The sequence below is a fragment of the Poeciliopsis prolifica genome, unplaced genomic scaffold (genome assembly GCF_027474105.1).
Source record: "Poeciliopsis prolifica strain line A6 unplaced genomic scaffold, Auburn_PproV2 SCAFFOLD018, whole genome shotgun sequence".
Classification (NCBI taxonomy): Eukaryota; Metazoa; Chordata; class Actinopteri; order Cyprinodontiformes; family Poeciliidae; genus Poeciliopsis; species Poeciliopsis prolifica.
Genome location: NW_026562393.1, coordinates 2,359,392 through 2,386,965, shown reverse-complemented (window position 1 = coordinate 2,386,965; position 27,574 = coordinate 2,359,392). Strand labels below are relative to the sequence as shown.

Below are 27,574 nucleotides of genomic sequence, written 5' to 3'. Positions count from 1 at the left end.
CCAATTGGCTGTCCTTCATTTATTGAGGTGAATTCACTATTCTGAAGACTGAGCCTCCGGCGATGAAACAACACGTTCCTCAGTACTAATAAAACCAGAAGAAATGTAAGCAGCAGCACTCACAGCACTGCAAGGCTTTGAAACTTTTCTCTTGGTTACAACTAATTCTGCGTTCTAACTAAGCCTGTAATTGTCTTCCAGCAGTTAAAGTAAGCACTTATATTAAGGCAGTAGCTTTGACAGTTTCCCATCACAGATGGGTGGAAACAAAATCAAGAAGGAAAGACGAACCCCCAACAAGATGTTGCCCTGGGTAGTTGCCCATATCAGAAAGCACCACCAGTATGAGCTACAATTTTACTTTTAAATAACACAGAATGTTATTTAAAAGTAAAATGTATGAAAATGAATAACTTTGAATACTTTGCAAGGTTTTGCACAAACAATGTTGCGCAGAAGTGAGAGAAATAAAAGCCAAAGTTAAAAAAAAAATAAAAATCCTCTAAATATCTAAACATTACAAGAAAGTCTGGATGATCGGAACCGAGAAATGAGGCACGATTCTTAAATGTTGCACACAGCTTAAAGATGGATGAGCATTAATTAACAAGAAACAGAATTTATTCATATCATAAAAAGATCAGATCGAAGCGAGTGCACAACTTGAACACCAAGTCGTGTCATGGAATGATTAGGCTACACAAATAAAACTGTCTCATAATTAGTGTTTGTGCACATGTTGTTATAGATGTGCCTCAGTCGCGCTGACTCTTTTAACGTAAATGAGTGAAAATCCCTAAGCAGCTCTGGCGACCAGGATGGCAGCATTAGTCATCAGAAAATCCAAAACGCAAGCATCCAACATATACAAGTTCTAGTCTCGTTTCCCATCTTGGCACAGTTTTGAAGTGAAGTCGGTGTCCAGGTCGGTGGCTGCTGCAGACATCTGCACTGCAGGGAACTTCACATGGATGAGAAGGAAGGATCCAGATTGATGCCTCTCCCTGCCAGCCTCTTTCAGGCCTCCGCTACTCAGTCACTGAGCGGAGAGAAAAAAAAAAAGTATAAATGAGAAGAGATTGGCAGGAAAAAGGAAAAAAAAAGAGGACGTGTCGCCACAAGGGAGCAGCTGTCTAGCCGGCTTATTTTTAGGAACACTGTTTATGCCGACTATACCATAAGTCTCTGAGGCTGCGAAGAAAAGCAAAACTCCTGCAGGAGGCGGAGAGGCTTTCTTTCTAGTCTTTGCACCGTGGGGAGCCAAGTCTTCACAGGATGGATGTTAAAAGACGCCGTTAAGCGTGTGGCACCAAAACTTTTGGAAACTTTCGAGTTTTGTTTCGTTTCAAATTTCAGTCAGAAGTTCAAATGCTCTCATTACAGGCAAAAAAATTATTTTGGATCAAATTTACAGGCTCAAAATTATACATACGTGATGAAGAGCAGATACTTACATCCACTGAAGAAAAAGACAAATCTTCCCTTCCTACCTTCTAACAATCAGACTACACATCAGTTACCTTGATTACTTGTTAGGATCATATGTTTCAGATATTATTTCAATACTTTAAGATTATTTTGTGATTGTGAATATCCAGATATTAGTAGACCCTGCCTGACTGTATGAAGTAGGCTAAGCAAACTCAAAAGAAAGACATTATATTCCAACCTATTTTTTTAAGTATTACATTAGAAACAAAGTCACTGTAATCTGTCTGAAAATTAATCTCCAGCTTAGCTAAGTATTGATGATTTGACAATAAGAAATAGAAGACTGAGGGGAAAAAATAGCAACCATTTGAGAGACAGGAGGCCAGAAACACACCCTGATCAAAATAAGTGGTAATGTGATCCTAATGATCTTCACGACTTTGTGGACGTAGCTTTGCAAAACACCCATTAGCTATGAGAAATGCTTGACGGCAGCTGCTGCTAGGTTTAATGGACAATTAACTTTTCCACATTTCAGGTTGGTTTGGCTGGCTCCTTTCCTTTAATAAATGAAAATCTTGTTTTTTATTTACTCAGGTGGCCTTTGTCTGACAGACTTTTGATGAACCGAAACATTTCAGAAGAGAAGAAATCTGGAGAGAAGGTGGAGAGGGTATCTCACGAATCAGGGTTGATATTGAACTTTTCCACCGTATCGAACAAGCCCTGCAGTTTCCGTTTTCGTTTGCATGTGGAGTGTCAATGAAGCCAATGGTGGTTGTTAATCTGGTTTGCCGCTACATGTGCTCAGCTCCATGTAATCTCCCTTTAATCCAGGCTCTGCAGTCTTACCAAGGAAGGATGACTCTTCCTCATTATGTTTCTTCACTGCTTCGAGATTCCAACCAGCTTAGAATCAAGGCTACAGAAAAAAATTAAAATAACAGAGAGAGAACATGTGTATTATTAATCTCACTTCATATACTGATCGAAATGTATACATCTGGCTCTTCCCTGTCTCGGTCAACAGTGACAAATGTGTGCGAGTGTGGTGAGAGTGTTCAGTGTCACAGAAACAGGAAGAGGATACTTACCCTCCTTCATCCCTCAGTAGACTCAGGAACTTACTGACTCTGTAGTCAGGGTCCATCTGCAAGTAAGAAACGTCTTAGAAACTATGTTTCACTTTTACTAAAACTGGAACACGTCGTTTTACATCAAACTGTGCGAAAAAATAAAATATTTAAAATGGGGCAAGAGAGAGAAGAAGTGGATTCAACCGCACGGGAGCAACGAGAGGGAAACTGGGAATGTGAAGACGAGTGACGCCGCACGCCTGTTCGCAGCATGTCTCGGCGAACACAGGTTCATATTTCTTCAGGCGCAGAAGAGGGAGGGTGTAAAACATGGCTGCTGCCGTGCATACCACAGCACTTACACACCACATCCAGGCTCGACGAACAGACACAAAGTTAGGAGATGATGCTGCAGGAGATGTTCTGTCGGGCTACACGAGCAACAAAATAAGGTGCAGGGCCTCGCAAACGTATTTATGTCAGTTAAACCTCTGACATTTAGTCACGTTCCCACCACAAACTTTGATTTGTTTCACCGATGCAAAGTGGTGCGTTGTTGTAAAGCGGAAGGTAAACAATGCATGCATTTAAAATCGGTTAACAAATAGAAATTTGACATGCATGTGTATTCCTGAGTCGGTACTTTCTACAATCCTGTTGATTTGATTTAGCTTGGTAGTTTGACAAGGCCATTCGAGGCCATTAACATTCTTTGATCTAATCTATTCAAAGCAACCCTTAAATCAAGCAAACAACATCTGCCTCATTGTTATGCCATGTTTTATTAAAATCTCCAATAACACTCCATCAAATATCACAAAGAAATGAAGAGTGAGCTTTTTTTAATTTTATTCCGAGCTGTTATGTTGTCCCCCTCGTGCGATGACGCCCAGGGCAGAGAGCCATAATACCACCTCTGAGAGTTCAGGAATTCAGTCCGAGTTATGAGCTTTCCCTGTCTGCATGTTTGCCAGGATAAAATAAAACCCCAGGCGGTGACCAGGCGCGGACTGACCTCAGCGGGATCTTCACCGCCAGATATCTGTCGATCGCGATGGCCAGCAGGCTGAAGATGGAGCTTTGAGTGAGTACCAGCACGAAACAGGCGACGGTGTGAAGCAGAAAAGCCTGGAAATCAGCCGGGAATGGGTTTTGGTCTCTGAGCCCTCGGGCGGCACAGCATTGGAAACGGATTAGCGGAAAACACAGGATAAGCTCAGGAACCGCTCAGCGACGCTCCGAGTGAAATTACTGCTGCGTCCTAAAGTTAAATCTCTACCAGGACTCAAGAGCTCCCTGATGTTGCAACTTTTACGGAAAATCACAGCGTAGGATCAAGTTAGACCAACGTGGTCCATTTATTTTATCACACCTTTATAGTAATCGGTGACTGAAAGCTAAAAAAAAAAAAACAGAGGATAAATAAGAAAAACCTGCTGCACTAATACCGATTTCAGATTTTTCTTTGTGTCTTGCTCAATTCAGTTTGACTCTCTGTTTAAATAACATTCAAATTTATAGAATATGATTGAAAATAATCCATCCATCCATCTATGTTCTTACGGCCTAGTATGCGGTCAGGAAGTGTGCTGGTACCTATCTCCAGCGGTCAACAAGTCAGAGGCTGGGTCACCCTGGACAGGTCACCCTGGTCAGGTCACCAGTCCATTGCAGGGAAACAGAGACACACGCACACACTCATTAAGGAGGATTTAGAGAACCCACTTAACAGTCATACTTTTGGACTCTGTGGGAGGAAGCCGGAGTACCCGGAGAGAACCCACCATGCACAGGGAGATGATGCAAACTCCATGCAGAAAGACCCCGGGCTGAGAATTTAACCCAGTACCATCAAACTGCAAGGCAACAGTGGTACGAACTATGCATCCCTTTTTAAGTAACATTTAAAGTGATCAAATATGACTGAAAATAATTGTTAAGGTAATTATTGGAGGCTTTTTGGGGTTGGGACCGACGGAGGCGCGGAGAGAGGACTCGATACCAGGACCAACAGAGGAACAGAGAGGCGGAGGCACAGGGGGGCGTCATGGAGCCGAGATCGACAGCTGAGATTGACATCTTCAAGAGGCATTTCATTTGATAAAATACCTCTTGAAGATGTTGGCACCAGAAGAAAGTTTTGAGAAAAAACTGCCCCTCTTCTTCTGGTGCTTTTCAATCTGGGTTAAAAGAGACGACACAATTGTGTCGTCGACGATCTCGTGCTCCATGAAGCCCAGAGCCCATCCGGCAGAACATCCAAAGGTTTCTCTGAGGTCCCTGAAAACCTTTTTCACAAGCCCAGGGACCCAGTCCACCTGGATTTCCACCGGATGGCTCTCGATGTCAGCGCAGATATGATGAACTATGCGCTCCTGTGCCTCCATCAGGGAATCAAGACATCGCCGTGTCTTTGACTCCCTGATGCCCAGACACAGCAACGACTTCACAAAAAGTCGCACTGTGTCCTGTCTCTGTTCCTCTAGGGACGCCCTCAGTCCTTCGGCGCGTCTCCTTGCTGTCATCAGTTCATGGACTAAACTGATGACAGCTCGCGCCAAAGAACTGAGACCTAAGCCCGGCCTCAGAATCGACAAGGGGTCTTCATCATCCATGGGAGACATAGATGTTACGTGCTTCAGGAAAAGGACGTCAAGCACCTGAGCACAGTCTCCCTGGACGACTTCGTCGACTCCCATCGCCCGGGCAAAGGCCTGAGAGACCTGATCTCCGAACATGACTTTAATATCGCCATACTCGTAGTTCAGGTTCTCAGAAACGTCCCTGACAAAACCGGAGAAAACATTCATTAAATAACTTAAAAGGTATCTTGTCCTCTCTTCGATACCTTTATCCAGGTCCAGAAATTGTTGATCCAGCCAGTCGTCTTCATGTGTCTGATCGATGTATTCACTGATAGCAGATATGGCGTGTCCATCCACTAGCAACTGCACGTCTCTCCTCAATAACTCCATGTTTCTTCTGAACTGAACTTGATGCCTACTCTTCTTGAAATATCGTGGAACCTGGCAGAATGTTACCAAGCGGAGTTATTTATACCCCGTGTTACACAACAAAGCAGTATGTGACATCACAGCCTGTTCATGTTATTATGATGTCACAGACAACTTTCCTTTAAATTCTTAATGACGTTTTTGTACTTATTTGTCTGTAACTCAATCTAAATTCTTGCTCAGATATAAAAATTAAAAAAAAACTCGAAACTTAAATGGGTTCTCTGCTGGTCAATAAACACATTCAGCTGAACCTGGATTTTAATTTTGCAATCAGAGATGCAAGATGATCCCTGTTTACGCATAAAAGCAGGTTTCCTGTACGTTTCATCTGGATTCAACTAGCTCTAAAAGTATGCTGGTTTTTATGCATCCAACTTATCTATCAATGCTGATCGAGGCGAAAATTGACAAATTTCTATTACTGGCAACGACAATAATTGATGCTCCATTAAACGTTTGGCATTTAACTCACTCACAAAATATGTATCAAATTGCTGAAATGCAAATCCTAAATGCTTCTAAAGTGAAACTTTTTTCTACCATCACAAAAACGTGATGTAAAATAAGTTGGCGAAAAAAATCGACGATCATTCCTCAGATGTCAAGCTGTTGGATTTCTGTTGCTTTATCATCAAATGTCAGTCAAGTATGTAAGGAATAAGATGACTTTGTGCATCCTGGCACCTGATGAATTTCAAAGGACTGGCTGGATAAACAGAGTGTAATAATGCAATTATCATTCCAAGTTTATATGAGGCAATAAGCAACATGGGGTATTCATCAGATCCCTGATCTGGTTCTGATCTGTGCGTCTTTCTGAAGACAAAAATCATCTCATATGACGATGGCGTGAGTGAAGGTCTGCACGCTTCTGCTTCTCCTGCATTATTAGCATATATGATTAAACAGCTGAAGCTCCAACTCTGCAGATAAAAAGCTCATCATCACGTGATTAATTAGAGCACTGCTTGATGGGATTAAGGCTGAATCTCATTTCACTCCTTCAGCCTCAACCTTAAAGGAGAAACGGGAGTTTTGGTTCGTCTCTGAGGAGTAAATAAAGATTTAGGGAATGGTTTCCTTCCAGGATGCAAACGTGGAAGTGAAGAAGATTTAACGTCCATTAGTGAAAACGACTCCAGCAGTGTCTACTTTGAAACTTCCCAGCAGATCTAGTCGCTGTTAATTATTGGTGATCAGATGAAAAATAGCAAATATGCATTTTGAAAAAATTAATATAACTTTCATTTCTCTCAACAAGCTCATAAAGTGAAAACATACTGTAGCAAGAACAAAATAATTTACACACCAGACCTAAACATTTATCTGATCATTAAACTCAAATCCTTTTATAAACATCACATCTTTGTGCTTGTAAAATATTGGACTCCAGTTATCAAAGATCAAAGTTAAAAATTATCAGGCTGATTGATTGGTGCGTCTCTAGTTATGCAATATTACTCCCAGTGATAGATATATGTACTTAGTCATGTTTTATCACACTTTATTTCCTTTAAACATGCTAGTCCTACACATGAAACCTGTCATTTCATAAACTATGTAAAATGTAAAAACTCTTTAAATACTTTAAAGTAAATCGCAATTGTTCTGCATTACTAAGCATGAAAAAATACCATCTGCCTCTGTAACAGTTTATAGGACATTATTAGTCATCTTATTAGTGGTGCCCCAGTCTGATTCATATTTTAACCGCTCATGAATACAAATCAAACCCTTTCTGAAAAAATAAAACCACGGTTTTATAAAACTGGAATTATTTTTAAGAATCTCTGCTCGGTGTAAAGTAAAATCATTTTTAGAAGAGTTTGAAATGATGATCTAATTCTAAACCATCCGGTTGCATTTCGACTGTGTGTTTAGGGTTGGCCTGTTACAAGTGAACTTCTACCCCAGACCCAAGTCGGTTGCAGCATCTCGCAGACTTTCGTGCAGGATCGTCCTGCATTTAGCTCCATTTATCTAGCCATCAAATATGAAATAGCTTTTTGCACGGAGGGCAGAAAGTTTGGCTTTAGTCTCATTTGAGGCTCAAGTGTCGCAGGCCACTTTCTACGACATGCTTGGTATAGACTTCCATTGGTGCTTTTCCATAAAGACCAGCTTTGTGGTTTCAATGCCTAGAAGTTTTTTCTTCCATCTGAAATGGGGAATATATGCAGCTCTTCCAGAGTTAATATTGACGTCTTAGAGAATAAATTGGACACTTCACAATAATGGACTTCTTTGTATCCGTCACATAAAATCCCAACAAAACAGTGCAAATTCCTATTTGGAAAAAATGCTGACAGTGAAAAATCAAGTTTGTTCAACTTTGCTAACACACTCGGTGCGGAGTTGAAGTTGGGTGAGTCGATACAGTTGAGGGGTTAAAACCGAAGCGCTGGAAGATGCAAGATAGCCTTTACAATCAATCAGTCATGTTGGATTTTATATTCAGAGCACAAATTTGAAACTGGCAGTGTGGTCTGAGCTGAATCACCCCATCCCTGCGTGTTCCTCCACATCTGGCCGACACTCTCAGCTCTCGACGGCCTGTTTGTTGTCAGTTGGGGACAAAAAGCTGTCATCCGTAAGCTGGAATGAAAACCGCGTGGCTTCGCTGATGATTTGTCGAGCAGAGCGATCCAGTACGGCTCCAGTTCACGAGCAGTTCTCCCAGCTGCTGGGACGCAGTTCGGTTCACGGTTACGAAACCGTGTTCTGAATGTGAGGGCTTCCACGAAAAGGAACTGTTTTACAGACGTTGTGAATTAAATCTTTGCTTTAGAGCAAAATGAGGAAGGATCAGTCATTGTTGGAGCCAAGACAAAGCTATAAAAGCAGTGATATACAGCTCTCTTCACACTTATTGGCATCCCTGGTGCAGATGTGCAAAAAGCCTTAAAAATAAATTGATTTGGTTTCACAGCAACGTGACCTCATATGGAAAGGATTCATTTCTCAAAGTGGATTTTTTTTTGTCTCTTCAAACAAATAATTATCAAAAATATAACTAAAAATAAAATATATTTATACAAATAATATAAAATGTGGATTTTTATTGGTGTATTGGAACTTTAACAATCCAACAGTCCCCCAGGTAAAAAATTAGGTGACATAAAAATAAATTTTTTTTTGATAAAAAAAAAAATCATAATAATAATCAAAATTTGCTACAAATTGCAAAAACCTTTGTTCAAGTGAAGAATGATGCATCTCTCAAGTCCTGTATCAGGTCTTTAAGGAATTTCTTTTCTATTAAAGTGAGAATATATAAGTGAGATTGCAGCTTCATCTCCACCAGATAAAGCTGCATCTTCATCTGGTGGAGATGCAGCTTAATAATAATAAGGAAAAGAAAAATCCTGGAGAGCTACTGAGCCAGCATGCTTTCAAATACTACAACAATCCCAAAGGAGCTCTGTGAAGTTATTCCAGCCCAACAGTCATTGAATAATAACTAATATTGTTATCCATACCTGTGCAGCCATTTCAATCAGCATGAGCAGCTTCTTTATGCCGATCCACAAGCTTTTGTCCTTCACTGCTTTAGCTATGCTGAGTCGTTCTTTCTCCTCGAAAGACCCCAACAGCTGAGGGGAGCAGAGAGAAGAGATACAAGTTGAACATAACCACATAAAATATGAAAATAGTTCAGATCTGATACAAAACATACAGTAATAGGTAACTATATTGAGATACCTCTTAATTGCAGTTTCCCCAAAGCAGATACTTCCGTGAAGTGAAACTAATAGATGAATGAGTTTTTTAGTTAATCTTAATGATTATGAAAACCCATGATTCAAGTTATCATAGAATCAGATACTAAAGATCAACAGAAATAATTTTTGGTTTTAAAACCAGAAATACTATGTCCATGTTATTTCCTGCATCAGCAGCTTGTACCATCCACAGAGACATTTTTATCCTCGTTTCTGCTCAATCTCTCATGTGCCCAAATCTGCACTTATTTAGATTACGTGTCTTTTTTCTATTTAATAAAAACATACTTTAGAAAATGAGTGATTAAATTGAAGGACCAAAATTTGTATTTTGAGGTATTATTAAAAAACATACAAATGCAAATATTTAATGTGTTTTGCTGAATTTCAAGTTGATGGAAAAGTAATGGGCAAAAACACTTTTCAAAAGAGAAAAATATTTTTCCTTCATTTTTGGCAATTTATTGTGGCATCTGTTGTATAAAAAATACACATGGAAAACCAGCTAAAATTTGTAATTTTTTAATAATTACTTTTATTCATTTAAATTTTAAAACTGTCAAAGAGCCACTCTCGAAACGTTAAATGTGGCTTCCGAGTCTCGGCCTGCAGACACCCTGGCTTTTTAAATTGAGTTATGAAAATAGTTTTACTTTTCAATGACATTCAAATTCATTAAAATTCAATAAAATAGAAGTGAAATAGTTAATTATGGTGCGGCTCCATTAGAACTACCAGACATAAAGGCTTGAAAACTTCAGGCAGCGTGTAATTAATCCACATAATACGTTTTACTGGGTGAATTGTGTTACTGGAAATATGAATAAATTAACTTTTCAGTTATGTTCTTTTTTTGATATTACACCAATTCTGCCATTTCTGTTACTAATTTTTATGCTAGATTTATTTTAAGATGTAAAGGACAATAAAGGCATAAAACAAAAATTCTATATTTGTCCATTTCACTGGATGAAATAAGTATTTGACCCTAACAACATGTCCAGGCTTCCAGATAATCAGTAAAAATGCCATTAATTTTACATTCTGTTTTTCTCAGGGACTAAGCACTTCTTTCACTCACTGATGTAAAATCTATGTTTAGTTTTGTCTCTCATGTATTTGTGATTGAGATTCTCTCCCTGAAAATTAGATTTAGAATATTTCTCGTAGAGCGAATGCATAATATCAGGAACCTTTAATTAATTATCTTGCTTAATTTATTCTGCATTCGCTAGGGTTTGAGTCGTGCATGTTTTACCTCCAGGGCCTGTACGAGCTCCTCTCCCCTGGAAATGTTGGGAATGTGGATGGTGGTGCTGAAAGCGTCCAACATCTCCATTTCCTGGAGCACATCTCTGCGACTCGTAGTGCCGATGATCAGCAGCTTACGTCCCTGAAAGGGAGGAGACACGTGCGTCATTCCTTTTTTGTTTATTACCAATTTACTCCCTGATTTTTCTCTCCAGAGATTCAAACTTGATTTTTAACCAGAATATTCAGATGCAGAAAGAAAGGAGATAATGAAACAGCACATGTTGTGGACATGGATGTAAGTTTTGTGGACTTTCTGTTCAACTGAAAAGACTTGAATCTCGTTACAAAACCAAAACCCTGCATGTTGTGTCTGCATTACCAGCAGATGACCATTTATTTATGTCTTGCATCCTTCTTGCACATTGTAAAGACAACAATCAATAAAATGATGCTCAATTACACCATCACACAAAATCAAATATTAGCATGTAATAAACAGATAAACATCTGTTTTTCCTTATGAGGAAGTCTGAATGCAGACTTTAAAAAAAAACATATAGAAAGTAAAATATACATTAAAAACTCTCAAAATAAATTAAAATTACCTTTATTTTTATCTGAGAAAAATAAAAGTGACCAGATGCATTAAATAATCTTAGACAATTCTGTGCTGTTTATTTAAACATAAGGCCAAGAAAACTCCATAGGAGCTGGTTTCTGCTTCATTTCATTTTAGTTTTTTCTGCAGACTTCAGAATAATATTAAATCAATTGTGTGATTTGCCGTTGGCCCTGCTGATGGATGGCATTTAGCGGGGTCTCAGACGCAACAAGAGCATACGGAACAGAAACTAATGGCAGAATAGAGTAGAAAACAACAGCACAGAGGACAAACATGAGTGAAAAAAAAAAAGAAGACAAAAGAGAAGAACTGCAGCTCCACTAAGCCGACGAGCTGGAGGACAACCAGGAGCAGACAACGGAGGAAGGAGAAGTAGAAGAGTGGTGAGCAGACAGGGGGATTATAGCTGCCCGCTCCCCCCCATGGCGTGGGGGGTTGTGATGCTGCATGCAGATGAGGTGCCACACAGGCGGCAGCTCTGCCAGGTCCTGGATCTCTCACAGAGCCCATTCTCCTCCGTGTCCCCCTGGCCTCCCCCGGCCCCAGGCACCCCGCTGGGCTCAGCGCTTTACAACCCCGGAGGAGCTCTGCACCCAGGCATTCAGCGCCCGGCCCCGCGCCACTTCTCAAGCAGCCATATAGTGGGTTATACCCTCATTTACAAACACAACAACAAACTACAACCAAAGAAGCTATGAGAAATTGGTCTGTATCGCCACCATTCACTCTGAGCACAACGGACCCGGAGCAAAACATTTGCTAATAACCTCACACGGTTGCTCACACATGCCAGTCGCAGCCAAGGACCTCCATCAGTTCCTCATAAGACCTTGTGTAGGCGTCCATAAGATCTGCTGCCCTCTTTCTGCTGCCTAAGGACTAACAGCATCAGGAGGAGATAAATAACAACTAAAACTGCTGGTACCTTTGGAGGCGGTTTCTTGAGGAGAACCAGCAGCGCTTGTAGCACCAAGTTGGAGAAACGAGGACCAATCGGTACATAATCTGGAAAAAAAAAAGCATTTTAACATGAGTATGATTGACAGGATAACATGTATCTACATTGATTTCTATGTTTTCTTACCCAACAAACGCTCAATGTCATCAACTAGCACACAGCTCAGCTGTGATTTGTAAGCATCTTCAAATATCTATTCAAGAACAAAAAACAATTAAGCATTAAATCTAAAATGAGACTGAAAAAATAACTTTCATGAGTTTATTATAGATTTAAAGTCCTTTAATTGTTTTCAGTAAAAAATGCTTTTCCCCAATTCAAGGTTTTTAGGTCCATATTATATCAGTAGTTAACAGAAAAACTTGGATGTAAATTTTCACCCACAAGAACTGCATTTCAAGAAGTCCCTTTAAAATGTGTGGTTTTTAATAATAAAAAAACCCGATGGTTTTTAATTCTAATGTCTCCTGAGTTAAGAGTTAAGAAATTATGTGTATGTAAACTTTTCAGTAACTGAAAATGAAGCGTACCTTTTTAATTGCTTGACACTTGGCGATCTCAGAGTGTCCGATCATCTTGTCGGGTGAACAGATCTTGATGAAAGGGAACTGGGAGTCTTCAGCAATCTTAGCTGCCAGAGCTGTTTTCCCGCTGTTAGGTGGGCCTGAGAGGGAAGCATGGAAAGTTTAGTTGGAAATATAATGTTTTTCTTCCTGTGGGTTTGAACATGTTAATGCTTATCTACCTTCCAGGAGCACAGAGACCAGCGGTGTACGATCACTGTTCTTCGCCTGCTGGACCAGCAGCTCTCCATCCTCCAGCGCTGCTGAAACTGGATCACCCCACCGGATTATATCGTTCATGATGTAACTGGCGTAGTCCTCCTGGTTGGTTCCGTACGCCTGAAAATAGACAGAAAAAATGATTGTACCACGTTATACATAACAAAAAATTTGCTAAATGTTGTTGGTACAACTAACACAATTTCAAACCTTTTTAAGCTTTTTAAGCTTTTATAAATACTTCATACGAATATTACTCAAGTAAAAGTACAGTGTAGTACAAACAACTGCTAAAAGTAAATTATTTTCAAAAGGTTATTACTTTCCACAACCCTCTATTAACCAGATAGCCTGTGAGACAGCTAACTATTTACCTAGCTAGGTAAATAAATGAATGTCTAGTATAGCTAAAGTTGCTGTACAGACAGTTGAAAAGCTAGGCCAGTCATCACCTTAATAATAATTAGCTGTCTAAATATATAGATTGACAAACAGCTTATTAGCTTGACAGGTTGTTAGCTAGACAAACAACTGACTAGATATGTAGCAAAAAAGGTAGCTAGTCAGAAGATTATATACTAGCTGAAGTATCTCATGACATAAATCGCTAACGAGAAGACAGTTTGACTACCATAGCAACATGGCTGACAGGAAGTCTATTTTGCAGAAAGCCGAAAAACTGACCAGACAGCTATAGAGAGATTTAAAATATGTGATATTTTAGTGATATTTTAAATAACACTATCTCAAGGAGCATAAGTATAGAGAAGACTAGGATATGACATATTTAGTATGTATATAAAAAAAATATGTGCTCACTCTGACTACCAATGTATTTTAATAATTTCACTACAATATAGGATATGATTTTCTGCAGAGCCAAAATAAAGAGCTCCACAGTCTCCTGCTATTGGTAAGGCAGAAAAGGGAATGATTATACGTAATGGAAACTAGTTTGATTGGTGACTTCCTGTCCCTATTTGACTCAATCAGGACAGAAACAGAGATGCACACACAAACTTACCGGTTTGATATCGTTATTTAGTGAGGCCATGAAATCCAGTCTGCTGACCTGCAGCTTCTCCACCGTCTGAATGTCAACCTCCACTGTGCTGCTGGCCTGCAACAGCGCAAAAAAAAAAAAAATACATTCCTAACTGATACAATTCAATGTCCCCTTGGTAAATACCGCTTTTACGTGAAATATGGCACATTTAGATTGCTCAACGTGCCATGAGACAGTGTTTCCCCTGTTGCAGAAAGGTCAGACAGGGATAGGGAGGGAAGAATAATCGGTTAGAGGAGTGAAGAAAAGCGTCAGAGCCATCAGAGATGTGTACACCCCTTGTCCGTCACTTATCATCACCCTCTAATATCTGCTGCTCTATGAGTGTATGTGCCTGTGGGGGCAGAACACTTAACAGATAATAACTTTTCCTTATCTGTGTGCAGCAGTGAGCTGTGTAGATTTGAGCCAGTGCACCTAATAAAACGCTTAATTGTCAAGAGTCTGAACATAATAAACAGCCCATTGCACCTGGACGCATATACTATTTACTTCTTATAAGATGTACAGTATTTTTTTTTTCAGCTTTTGCAATGCACATATTGAATAATCCCTAAAATAAGGAAAACCTGACCTTGATGTGTCTGTTCATGGCGGTGGACTGCGCGGCCCGGACCAGTCCCTCCAACTCAGCACCGCTGTAGTTTTTAGTTTCCACAGCAAGCTCTTTAACGTCCACATCAGTGGCCAGTAGGTTGTATTGACGCATCTTTGCTGTGTGGATGTTTAGTATCTGAACGCGACCATTTTCGTCTGGTAACCCTGGAGAAAGATTTTAGTAAATCAATAGTTATTAAGTCTAAACACCCCAACTATTATGCACTATGAAAGTAATCTTGTACTCTGGCAATAATATGAGCAGAATTAAGTTCCTACTCTCATTATGACCATTTTCATCCCCATTGGACACAGCATACACATTCTAATTTAGCACTCTAGACATAATTTCTAACTTTGGAGTAAGTTTGATATTTGTTGAAACTGTTTCTTAATATAATGTAAGATATTTCAGTAATGTTCATTTATTTTGAAAGGATAAGCTTTGACGAGGACAAAGAAGTGAGAATAAATGGGCTTTTTGCATAACAATCTGGCAACCAACAGCTGAGGGATTTCACTGCTTTGTTATAGTCTGGGCTTCATTTGTTAATGTCTGGATTCGATAAATAAGTTATATAGCGTGTCTGTAACAATAACAGGTAAAAAGATCTGTTAATTTAACACAAAATTTAAGAAAACATTCTTAAATTTATCTGAAGCAAGACAAGCGCCCACCTCACTGCTTACTTTAGTTTAGACAGGAATGTTGGACTAATTAATAGTTTTTTGGGTGGTGTTGCTGTTATTAATACAATACAAATCTACATTGCGGTCTGTGAGAGACGCTGCTCGAAATAAACAGTGGAGTGAAGCCTCGTCTGTGTGTGTTCTTCACTTCTTACCAATCTCCATCTTCACCTCCAGTCTTCCCGGCCTCAGCAAGGCCTCATCTATCAGGTCGGGCCTGTTGGTCATACCTGAGGGAGACGGGAGATGGAGAGATAGCGGGAGGGGAGGGAAAGCACAGGAAGAGGGTGAATGACACACAGGAGATAGAGCGCAGATGCTCAGCTAGAACACAGCACAGTCTGTTGAGTGTGAGAGTTTATGTTGCATAAACCCAGAGAGAAAGTGAGAGCGACGGGGCTTTTCACCTATGACCAAGATGTTGTTGAGCTGCTCCACACCGTCGATCTTGGAAAGCAGCTGGTTGACCACTGTGTCGTGGACGCCGGTGCTGCCCGCCATGCTGCCGCGCTGCTTGCAGATGGCGTCGATCTCGTCGAAGATGACGATGTGGAGGCCGCTGTTGGCTCCGAGCTGCGGAGCCACGCAGGAGAGAAAGAAGATTAACGCGCAGACCGTAAATAAGCCGTCTGCTGTTATCTTAAAACATCTGCACCTACAAGCACGGAGGTCCGACTTCGCCTCTTAATGCCAAACACACTTTGTCAGAATGATCAAGCTTACAAAATTGTCTGGTTCCCTAGGGGTATAGTCTGTGTTTAGTTATTTTTTTATTATTATTATTCTATGTGATAGAAAAATTGCACATAAAATCCAGAACAATCAATTGCTTTTGAAAGTTTCTTAATGAGTAAGTGGAGTCCACCTTTGTCAGTATAAATCCAGCTGTTGTGGGAAGGACTTAGAAGAGAAAATTAGTATCATGATATTGGGATGTTCTTCTTCTCTAGAGAAATGGAAACAGTTCAAAATTGATAGGAAGGTTTATGGAGCAGAATAAAGGGCCATCCTGGAGGAAAACCTGGTGATGGTTGGAAAAGACTTGATACTGGGGCAGAGTTTAATCTTTTAGCAGAATTAAACACCAACTGCTACAAAGGAATGGTTTTAGACCAGAGCATTTTTATGTCTTAGAATGGCCCAATCAAAGTCCACACCTGCATCCAACTCAGAATGTTTAGCGGGACTCGAAAACTGATATTCACAGATGTTTCCCATCCAATCTGACTGAGCTTAACACGTTTTAGAAAGAATAGAAATGTATGTCTTACATTTTAAATTCTTAACTGTAAGGGTTTAAAAAACAAAACTGACAGTTTTCCTTCCATTTAGCGATACAAAGCACTACTTTATTCTGATCTACCAATATAAACCACAGATGTTTTTCTTTGAAACATCATGTAAAACATTTTGAAAAAAAATAAACATTGATCAAAGTGTCTTTTTAAGGATTGCCCTTTATTTAGCTCCCCTTAACCGTTCCTATCAACTCAGCTCGCCGGTCCGTGCTGAAGAAAACGAATGCCCACAGAATGATGTCAGCACTACTATGTTTTAATGCCTGGCTGGTATGTTTGGTCACTGTTCTTCCACTTTACAATTGTGACCCATCACACTAAAAATGTGTGGTTGTAATGTGACAAAATGGAAAAAGAGATCTAATGGGTATGAATGCTCGCGCAAAGCACTGCTTTTATACATCTCCATGTTTATCTGATTTGCGCCGAGTCCTGGCCGTCCACAGACAAACAGATGGAATAAATGAGCGAGCCGCAGGGTAGGGGGTTATCCCTCCATCTACAGGCCTGTCAACCCTGACATAGCATTTAAGGCAGGTGTGGGGCTGCGCATGTTACACACTGGATCCTGTGTGCGTGTGTAAGTGTGTGTTTGCATATGGAGGCCTAATAAGGGGTCAAGGAGAACCCAGCGCTATCATTAAGTGGTGCAGAGTGACGCTCATGTCACTGATCAGACGTAGCTGCTGGGCTTTAAGCAGAATTTCACAGCTACATCTGGCTAAAGGGCAGATCTCTCTCCTCATGAAGATAGTTATTGTTTTTTTTATTATTATTTTAAAGAGGTCTGAGACTTCTGATGTCTCGATGAAGGGTTTGGGAAAGTTTTGACATTAATAACAAAATGAATGGCTAATTAAACAGGGCAAGATCCTTCTGCAACACCGGATAGCTCTTTTTTTTTTTTTTGCTTCAGATAAAACTGTCTCCATGAAAGAGGGAACAGCGTATTCTCCTCTTACCCTCTTCTGCTCATCTTCTGCATCTGCGAACAGCTTCCTGATGTTAGCCTCAGACTCTCCGACGTACTTGTTGAGGATCTCTGGGCCGTTGACGATCTTCGGCTCCCGCGCATTCAGCATCTTGCCGATCTGACGGGCCATGAGGGTTTTTCCGCACCCCGGAGGGCCGTATAGCAGGATTCCCTTCACGTGTTTGCAGCCTGGAGGCAGAAACACGCGCATGGCGAGAAGAAGGGTTCATTTCAACACAGAGGACTTGCTTTAACAAGTCCTCTGTGACTTGTTAAAGTCACAGAGGACTTTGTGGGGGCTTTTATATATTCAAAAACATATAAAAGCCCCCACATAAGGGATGAAACACACAATAAAAGAAAAAAAACAAAACACCCATAAAATGCATTTGTGATTTGTGACATCAGCCAACATGAAGTAGTGCGTAAAAAATGCATTTGTATTCAGTTCCTCTTTCTCATATTCAATTGTCTAAATTAGAATAACTGAATCTCAGCTAAGTCTAACACTGATCAGACAAGAAATCAAGTATCGATCTATTAATTGTGAGCTCTAAAAATCTGGCTCTTATTAAAGTCTGGCAAGAAAATAAACCGTTGTTGAGAGAAAGTGAATCTTTACTTCTGTCCCAATACATTTTTTTTTTTAAATTTAATGTAAGAGTTTAAAAAGCAAAACAAAAGACAAGTCAGGGATTAACCGATTAATTAGATAGCAAAAGATGATTAATAGTATTTTTTTTTAACAAATTTGAACCGAGTGAAGCTAAAAGTACGCCACTTGAGGACTTCTGGGTAGAACACATTTGCAGACAAAGAAAGTTCTGTCATCTCAAATGCAAAATGTGTATGTTTTTGTTCAGTTTTCACTGAATTTCTGTAAAACGTCTTATTTTTCAGTCAACTAATTGACTACTAAATTAGTTGACAATCATTTCAACAATCAATATACCACGACTAATTCAATTAATCGCTCCACTGGCACAAACTTCTGATCAATAACTTCATTTTTATACATTTACGATAGTTTTTCCTCTCTAAAGTTCAAGTGTGTCTGGATGCGATGAACTCTCCACTGGACTTTGGTCAAAGTCTGGATCTTTTCATGGCCTTTTGCACCTGCCTAATGACATTTAGGCCAGACTAATTGAGCAACCTTAGATAACCATCTGAGATGCCATTTGGGTGTGCTGAGGGAAAAGCAGCCGGGCTGACAGGCGAGACGGGAGCAGAGCGCGGCGGGGAAAAGTGATGTGCTTGTCTCTGTGGTCTTCGGAGACAAAGCTCTGAAGTTTCTGTCCGTCTGTCTCGCCTCTCCGGGAGCAAAGGGGAGACAAGGTGAAACTTTCAGACTTTTAGCAGGAACGCCTCCCTGTCAGCACCTGCAGCCCCCCGCTCCACATGCCTACCAATTAAAAGTTTACCCTTAGCGGGAAGCTCTATCAGGGCACGCCATCTCATTACGATGGCCGGCCAGCTGCCGGCAGCCAAAGGGCAGCTCCTGCACACAGCCACCCAGCTAAAGGTCATCCTGCCACCACTGCCCCACCGCAAGGTGGGTACATGTCTCTCTGGCTACACTTTTTAAGCATGGAGCACATTTCTTAAAATCAGAGGTGCAAATAACAGGTTTTCATGAGATTTCTTGGTGTAAAAGTGAGACTCACAGTGCGGGGGTGATCAAGTGCAGATGTGGGAACCAAGGTCTGGGGGTCTGAATCACAAACAGGTCCAACTCATGGCTTTCATTAGAGTGAGCTGCTGTCCTTTAGAGTGAATCATCGTGTAACCTGACAGCTGTCAGAGACTTATTAATGAGTGAGTGCCGAGGTCTCTGTCAGGGCTGTTTAGTCATTGCTCTGCGGTGTCCATAAATGGACACAGGCTTAGCTGTTTGAGTAACACTGATTGTAGATTCAAGAACATTTTTATAAGGCAAGGAATTATATTGCCTTCATGTTGAGATTCAAATGACAACTGAAAACTTACAGCATCTGCTAAAATTTTGCACTCATAGAAGTTGAATAATAACCTTGAAAATAAATGTATCTTATATTTTCTTGGAACGTTTCAAACTGGACCTTCAAAAAAACATTAAACTAAGAACCTGAGAGCACTACCTCAGGTGAGCAGGGAGATGGTGGCATCATCTTGTGAGATTCTGCTTTAGTTTGACATGACTATGGACTGGAGTTTCTGCCAAGAACCGGGTCCACAATGAACACAGTTAAATTTGACTGAAATTTGCAAAAACTCCCACACAGACAAGCCACAACTGTCAAGCATTGTGGGCTAGCATCATGTTGTGGGACTGCTTTAATGCCAGTTTTGACCCTAAATTAATACACAGCAAATACAAACGTGCAAACCTTAAGCTTAGGCTAAATTCATTACAGTTTTATATTATTGAATCATTCCAACCAAGAAAAAGCAAAGGTTAAATAAACAATTAAAAACTCCAAATTACCATTAAGGAATACATTTGTAGAAGGCTGAGGTAGAACTTACATGATGAGGAGAATTCAAGAGAATTTTCCAGTGACACAGAAAAATAATCTTGTTTTCAGTACAAGGAACACATGAGCAGGAACAGATAAATAAGAGAAGGAAGAACTGAGAAAAAAAAAATGTAAAAGGGGGCGGCGAGGAGGGGCACTTACCCATCTGTTCAACAATGTCTGGAGGGAAGACTCGTGAGGCGAAGGCTCTGCGAAAGATGTCAGAAAACTCCTTGTCAAGGCCTCCAATCCCCATCTTCTCAAAGTTCCAGTCAGGGCTGATGATGGACTGCCGAGCATCTCGGGTTTTAGATTTTCCTTCGGGGTGAAATGAGCACAAGACACTAAATGTACGACCGGCAAGCTGAAACATGACAATCACAGAACATTTCCAACCAACCTGAACATGCACCAGGGCCATCTTTCATGTTTTCTCTTTTCTAACAAATGCCCAGTGGATACAGAAAGTCAAAACTGCAAAAGCAGAAGAAGCTCTGAACTGCTCTTCGTTTTCCTGCAAGTTTATAAACTTTATTGTGTCCAATGTGTTTAATTACTAATAAATGCAAAAGGTGTGTGAGGTGCTTCTGCTTATTGCTATATTGCCTAGCAAACCTTCCTATGTGGGTGTTGTGCGCCCCCTGGTGGAACAAATGTCAGTTGCTTTAGAGGAAATAAAATTATTTTCCAGGGTTATCTTAGCATTTGTATGTGCATTTTAAAAAGTTAAAATACAATTCAAAAGTTTATTTATTTGAATAATTACTTTTTAAAAAGTAAAACTAATATGCAATGCATTCAATATTCTGTGAAATATTTCAGGTGTTTCTGCTCATTTTGGTTTTTGAAAAAATGCAGCCAATGAAAACCCAGTGTGTCATGAAATAAAAATATTACATAGAATTAAAGTGGATTTTAAATACAAAAAGTGTTAGGCTATAGACAACACAAACATAAGAAAGACCACAAATGTTCATTATTAAAAATAGGCTGATTACATAAAGAAAGCGGTCACAAAGTTTGGGAGTTATCAAACCAGGGCGTGGCTTTTCAAATTGAACTCAGCTTTCCTGAAAATGTTGTTACTCACACTTAATTTATGATTTGAACAGGAAAGCTATTACCCTGTCATACATGGCCAGGAGGGCTTGGATAGTTTTTCTCCAATTAAATAAAATCAACATGTAAAAACATGAATTTACCCAGTCTATCTTTGTCTGATATTGCAATTTATGAGAGGATCTGAAACATTGAAGCGAAGCAGAGGAGCTAAAACAAAGACACGTGGCGCTGCAACATGCAAAAACTAACACTCACCAATCAAAACAACAGCTGAGCTTTCCGATTTCTCGAAAATCACTTGACTGTTTGTCAGCAAGAGACCGACCTTTATCTGAGGAAAACAGAAACAGGAAACAATAATCCTGGTTTGGACACCGTTGCGCAGATCTCACAGAAATGTTGAGCAACAAAAACCCACAGCTTTAACTTGGAAATAAAGAGCCTCAGTTGACTCAAGACGGTATGAAAGCTGCTGGATGAGAGGAATATTTGCAGATACCTTCTTTCCTGAAGCGTTGGATGTCTTTTCTCCCTTCAGGATGCTGGTATCCATGGCGTCGATAGTTTTCACCACCAGATTGAAGAGCTTTTCTGAATAACCAAATACCAGCTTAATGAGGGAAACAAGAAGGGAAAATGTTTATTCCTGAAAAAGAAAAAGACTGCATACATTTTGTAGACCTAATATTTAACCCTGTAAACCCAAAAACACCTGCTGGTTGACAGAGAACGCCTGGTTATAGAAGTGCTGCAGGAACTCGCTTGCCATCTTGTCTGTATCATACGGGTTACTGTCAATGTACTTCTTCTGGAGGAAGTCAATTTCCACAGTCATACTGCTTATGCACCCTTTGGATTTGTCAAACTTGTAGTTTGTTACTGTGGAGGGAAACAAAACAAGGATAAAAGCTTTAGGTTTTAAACAAAGAAAATTTTCTCCCTTTGATTACACAGAAAATGCTAGACGAAGGTAGCCATCATGTGATAATAGCTTTGTTGTTAGTTTTGATGATATTCTAATTAAGTGCAATGTGGTAACATGGATACATAGTGAATTGTGGCTATTAAAACTGAAGAGGAAACGTTCACTACCAAACTGTTTGTCAATGGTTTGCCAGCAGCATGGTTTAATTTCAAACCATGCTGCTGAGGAACACACATCGTCACAAGTGTTATCCCAGTTAAGCGCGACATTCTGATTCAAATCCCATCCTTCATATAACTATGTCATCTTGTATGATATTGATCCTGAACTAGAAAGTCTACAAAGCGTTTCTTGAGTCTTTTAAGATGACGTCAAGACCGTTGAAAGCATGATGAAGCTTATTCTTTTCCTCAAGACGGTGAATAAACCAGTCGGCCGGCTCCCTTTTATTCTTCGCCTGACAATAGTTCGCGTCATTCAGAGCATCACTTTGGCCTTGGAGAGTTTCGGCAAAATATTCATCAAAGAAGAGGCTCTCTCCGTCTCTGGAAGCTGGTCAGCCTCTGAGACAAATGTTCACCGACACCACCCACATCCACTGTCATACTGTCTGTCCTACCTGGAGGCTAACTAATATTCTATGCGGTCTCTATGTCACTTAAGTAAAAGCTGAATTCCTCTCTTTCTCCTCCTCTTGTGCTTGGAAATCAGCATTAAATGACCCACCAGATATCAGTTGGAGGGTTTCTGTCAGATTAAAGTCAAGCGCCTTTAACGTCAGTCGCATGTAAGCTGTTTGAAGTCTTTAAAGTCTGCAGCTGGAGGCTAATTAACACATGACAAATTAATGTCACCAAACACAAAAAGGTTGGATGGGATTCCTGGGTGAGACGTGCGAGGAAGACCTCAGCCAGAGAGAAAGTGACTACTGGATTTCATCCAGGAGTCAGTTTTATGACAGTGAGATGAAATATCAAACATATAGAGACGCACAAAGGCCCCGAACAGATGTCAAAGATAGCTTTTGAGTGAATAAAGCTGGATGAAAATAACCTGCTAGAATAAACTGCTAGACAACAAACTATTATAACACACCGGATCCAAATCCAGAAAACCAACCACTGGTTGACGATCAGTCAAATGTCCAGTCAGAATAATATTCAACGCTTGTGAGCGGCTGCAGGAAGGAATGTAAAGAAGCAAATTGTCCAGAGACATTTAAGTAAATATTTGTGAGGCTCTTTGCTTTTGGCCCCAATTAGATTCGATAGTTGAATCCTAAATAACTAATGACTGCTCTTTTATGTTGTAAAAATCCTTGCTACTTCCACTTGAGTTTTTCAAAAGTTATTACAAACATTCAGATAATTTAAATTACTTGTCAAACATCACTTTGTTTCTAGTAGAATATGAATTTTAGCTATGTTTATGACATGGCTCAAGAAACAAGTTATTTCAGTTTAGCTTTGATCCTTCACCGCCCTCTAGTGGTCAAGAATGAAGCTCTAAATGGCTCACCTCTGAAGTCATCTCCAAGAGTGATTTCTGCCCATTTTCTCTGTAGGGAAAAAGAGGAAGTGTTTGAATTAGTTAAGGGTAATTTATTTGTTATGATGGAAATGAAATAAATTAAACATGCGCAGGATTGCGAGTTAAGCAATCTTGTGCATGTTTCTAGCAGGAAAAAAAATGAGAACAGCATGTTTCAGAAAGCAACATTCCTCTGGAACTGGTCTTATTTAACAGCCTTTTCATTAACAGCTTCCACCAGGTAGAACTTGAGCAAATCAGTAATTGCAAGGTGGTGAAATAAGACCGTCGTGAGGAGGTTACAGTAGTACCTGAGTTCTTTTGCTGCCAGTGCTTTAGACAGAGGAAGAGCGGGCAGAGAAAAAGAGGAAAAAAGCAGGAACAGGCAGATTGAGACAAAGAAGCCCGTGCAAGACAATTCACACCATACGATTTATTGTCTTTTGAATAAATTCAAAACCTGTTTTTTCAAAGTCAAACTTTAAGACATTCTTTGCATGTTTTTTGCAGGGTTAACTGCAAAGATCAGGCACAGTTAGGTAGCATGTAGTTCGGGGAGGAAGCGTGTGAACCGTACCTGTGGCAGGCTGAAAGCGATTGAGCCGATGCTCACTTCATTATGTCTTTTAATGGTAAACACAAAGTCCTGTCTGTTATTGGACACGGCCACATGTCTGCAGACACAACACAAACAACAACAAAAAAATCAGTTGTAGGGGTTAAAAAATAAACACAAGTGGGGTTTTTAACTGAACCTATTCAGGTTAAAAAAAAAAAAAAAAAAAACGGAATATCATCCAAAAGATTTCCCTTTTAATTTCTGACGGCTGAAATCGAGACGTTGAAGGAGATTTAAGGCATTATCCTCATGCCTATTAGGTGTGGGATTATTTCTTTAAAGCTTCAGGTAAAAATCAAATCAAGTTATTTTGGAATCAGCAAACAGCTTGGTGTAAAGTGTAGCAACACGGCATTGCCCATCGTCTGTACAAACATGAAAGGATTATTTCAAAGATGTCAAGCTTCTCGTAATTATTCAGTCTGCCCCTTCTTTCTGTTGTCAGCTGATTGGTAGGATTTAGATCTAAAGTCAACACACTCAGCTCCTCTGGCATGTTTCATAAAGTTACACTCAACACTGTTTAAACCGTTTATCCCTAAATGGATTTTATGCCGGGTGAAAAAGTTGACCAATTGTGATGCATCAGAAAAAAAGCCCCACTTACTCTTCCAAGTTTGGCTCCTTTTCATTGATCACGACGCAATTGGTCAGGGAGAGCTCGTCTGTAGGGCACCTCACTGCCTTCAAGGTCTGAAAGAAAGACAGGAATAACCACAACTTACTCATATTTCTATTGAGAATTTAATAGCACTTTTAAAAGATTTAGCCAAAAAATCTAAATGCTAAACACTATCAGCGTTTTTAAACTAGTTGCATCAATGTACCAATTAGCTACTTCGTAGCGAGAAGTAGCTAACCCTAACCCTAACCCATACAACCTAGAACATACTTTAATAGTCAAATGAGAAGTGGAAATATAGATATGCTTTCAAAGAAGTGCCTGATAATTATTAAAATGCACATTATTTTTCAGATAGACTGGATGATGTTTAATCTTCCCCACAGCCCAACTCTACATCTGCTAATTACACCAATAGTTTCTCCACTCTGCTGTGAAAAATAAATGTATCACTACAGATTTCCTGTTTTCACACCTTTAAACGTTTGAGGTTGTCAAGCAAATTTTAATGCCATGCAAAGATAAGAAGCGCCTTGATAATCAGTTTTCCAGCGATGGTTTGATTTATTAATCCCGGGCAAATGTTTCTGTGAGTAAAAGCACAGTTGCGTCAACAGAGAGCAGCAATCTCCCCATGAGACTGTCACAATATCATTTGGTCGAGGTCAAAGGTAAAGCTGCTGTCATATGTCTGCACGTGAGATTTGCAAAGATCCGCACATGCTAAAGTTATGCTTAAAACTTGTCATGAAAAATGTCGCATACAGAAATGTATGGTGTCTATATTGTTTAAAAATTGTTCGAGTGTTATGAGAAATTCTCAAAAGAATTTAGGCAATTCCAATACAAAAATATGCTTTATCCAAACAATATTCCTTTGTCACTTGTAATCACTCACAGATTTTCTTAATATTGTACTCTACATTCATCTCACCTTCAACAATGTCTAGCTTCCTTGCTCCACTGTTCCTTACAATTGCAGCATCTTTCTCCCACCACCACGTTTCAATGTAGGGATGCTATGGGTGCCTGGTAGGATGCTTCAAGCTTAGCATTTAGTTTTTTGTAATCTAACTCCATTTAGGTTAACTCCAAAAACTGCATCTAACTCCAGTTTTAGTTTTGCATGTAGATCAAAAAGTTTGCTGTGATCCTCAGTTTATGTCTAACTTTAAACAAGACTTCCTCTGCAGGTTTAAATGTATTTTTGAAGTGTAAAGTTGAAATTGTTGGATTGTCAGATTGAAATCTACTAATGAAATGATATAGAGAAAAATATATTTTAAAAAATGTGTACTGAATAGCATAAACACATTTCAATGAAAAACTTCAGACTGAGATGAAGCACCCTCATGCAACCATTAAATCCAGTGGCACTTCCTTCATTTTACCTTGTAAACACCGGGGCTAATTAACGAATCAGCAGCATTTACACATCAAAGACATGTAAATGTTTCTCGGAAATATTATCTTATTGGTAGATAAAGCAGCTCTCTGGTTTTGGGTCATTTTAACCTATAAACCAATAGCAGAACCGACTATTAACAGCAGACTGGTCATAAGATTCTTCTTCCGGAACTTCTGAATGACAACTGGTCTTGCTACTCTGGCTAATGCTGTGCAGGCTCTTTTTACGTGTAACAAACTTCCCGTTCTAAAATATTATGGTGTACTTTTATGTATTTTCCTTCGCTGTATATTGGTGCCGGAGTTCCAATAGGCCTGTCAAAATAAACTCACCCGTGTCGCCATTTTTGTTGGATTTAACTGGACATCAGAGTTCCGTAGACGAAAAAAAAAAACTACGGAACCGGAGGCGGGATTAGAATACGTGGCCTAACGTCACTAGATACGTATATTACAGCCGACGGAAATACAGGTTGTGAAGACCGTCGCCATATTATGAGTGGCATGTTCTTAACTGCAGACATTTCGAGTTAGTTTAAAAGCATTTAAGTATACCCTATCGAACATTTGAATTGCAGATTTTTTTTAAATATTGATTTCCATAACTACTACTAAAATCAATATATGTACTTTGCACAAAAAAATTAGGGCATTTTTTTTTTGCCAATTTCTTTTTCCTTTCTTTTTTTTTTGCTCTATCATGGCATAGAATCCAAACATTGTCATAAGGTTGTAAACAAATTATTTGAAGAAGTGTTCATCTCACTTTAAACTTTCAAGCCACTCCAGAACTGTTTTCCTCTGCTTTTATTTATTTATTTAGACGTATGCTTTGGGTTGTAGCCAAGCTCAAAATTAACTTCATCCTTACCCTAAAATGTTTAGGAGAATCTGAATTTGTAATTCCCTCCAGTTTGCCAAAAAAAAAAAGAAAAATTAAAGAAACATCCCCAAGGCATGCCATACTTTGGGGAATAGCTTTCCCTACTGGGTATAAGAATGTGTCTGTGCCAAATACAACTATTGGTATTATGAGCAAAAAGTTCAACCTTGGCTTTGTCAGAACAAAACACATTTTACCACTTGCTTTTGGGAGACTTCAAATCAAATGTTTCTTATTCTGAATTTAGCTGGGCTTAGATATTAGATATTGTACTAAAGAAATATCTTCCATATTGCCAAGCTACAATTGCCTGGAAATTATAGGCAATTTCCAGGCTACGTGTGACTCTAACAGGTAGTAGTCAGGGGTTTGCAAGAAATTCCTCCAGCTCATCTACTATTGCTTTCTGATACATCTTTATTCCAGGTCAGACTTTGTGTTTAATGCCTTCCAAGACAAATTAAGTACAGCGTTAGGGCTCTTGGCAGCAACCATGACTGTTTTTTAAGTCTTTTCATCAACTTTGGGGGACATCCAATTCT

General features: G+C 39.6%; 1 protein-coding gene across 1 annotated transcript; it reads right to left on the bottom strand.

Moving 5' to 3' along the window:
• Nucleotides 1–603: 603 nt before the first annotated feature.
• On the bottom strand, nucleotides 604–26,550 carry LOC129367980 (vesicle-fusing ATPase-like). Its single transcript, XM_055042714.1, has 22 exons — nucleotides 26,483–26,550; nucleotides 24,728–24,813; nucleotides 24,079–24,175; nucleotides 23,490–23,529; nucleotides 21,759–21,925; nucleotides 21,546–21,656; nucleotides 21,302–21,377; nucleotides 20,147–20,302; nucleotides 17,476–17,675; nucleotides 15,623–15,788; nucleotides 15,371–15,445; nucleotides 14,503–14,690; nucleotides 13,887–13,982; nucleotides 12,826–12,982; nucleotides 12,611–12,744; nucleotides 12,207–12,273; nucleotides 12,048–12,127; nucleotides 10,505–10,639; nucleotides 9,004–9,117; nucleotides 2,526–2,581; nucleotides 2,284–2,353; nucleotides 604–1,039 (listed from the first exon to the last, which is right to left on the bottom strand). The coding sequence occupies exons 1-21, from the start codon at nucleotides 26,492–26,494 to the stop codon at nucleotides 2,317–2,319; spliced, it is 2,250 nt and encodes a 749-aa protein (XP_054898689.1). The 5' UTR covers nucleotides 26,495–26,550; the 3' UTR covers nucleotides 604–1,039; nucleotides 2,284–2,316.
• Nucleotides 26,551–27,574: the final 1,024 nt, after the last annotated feature.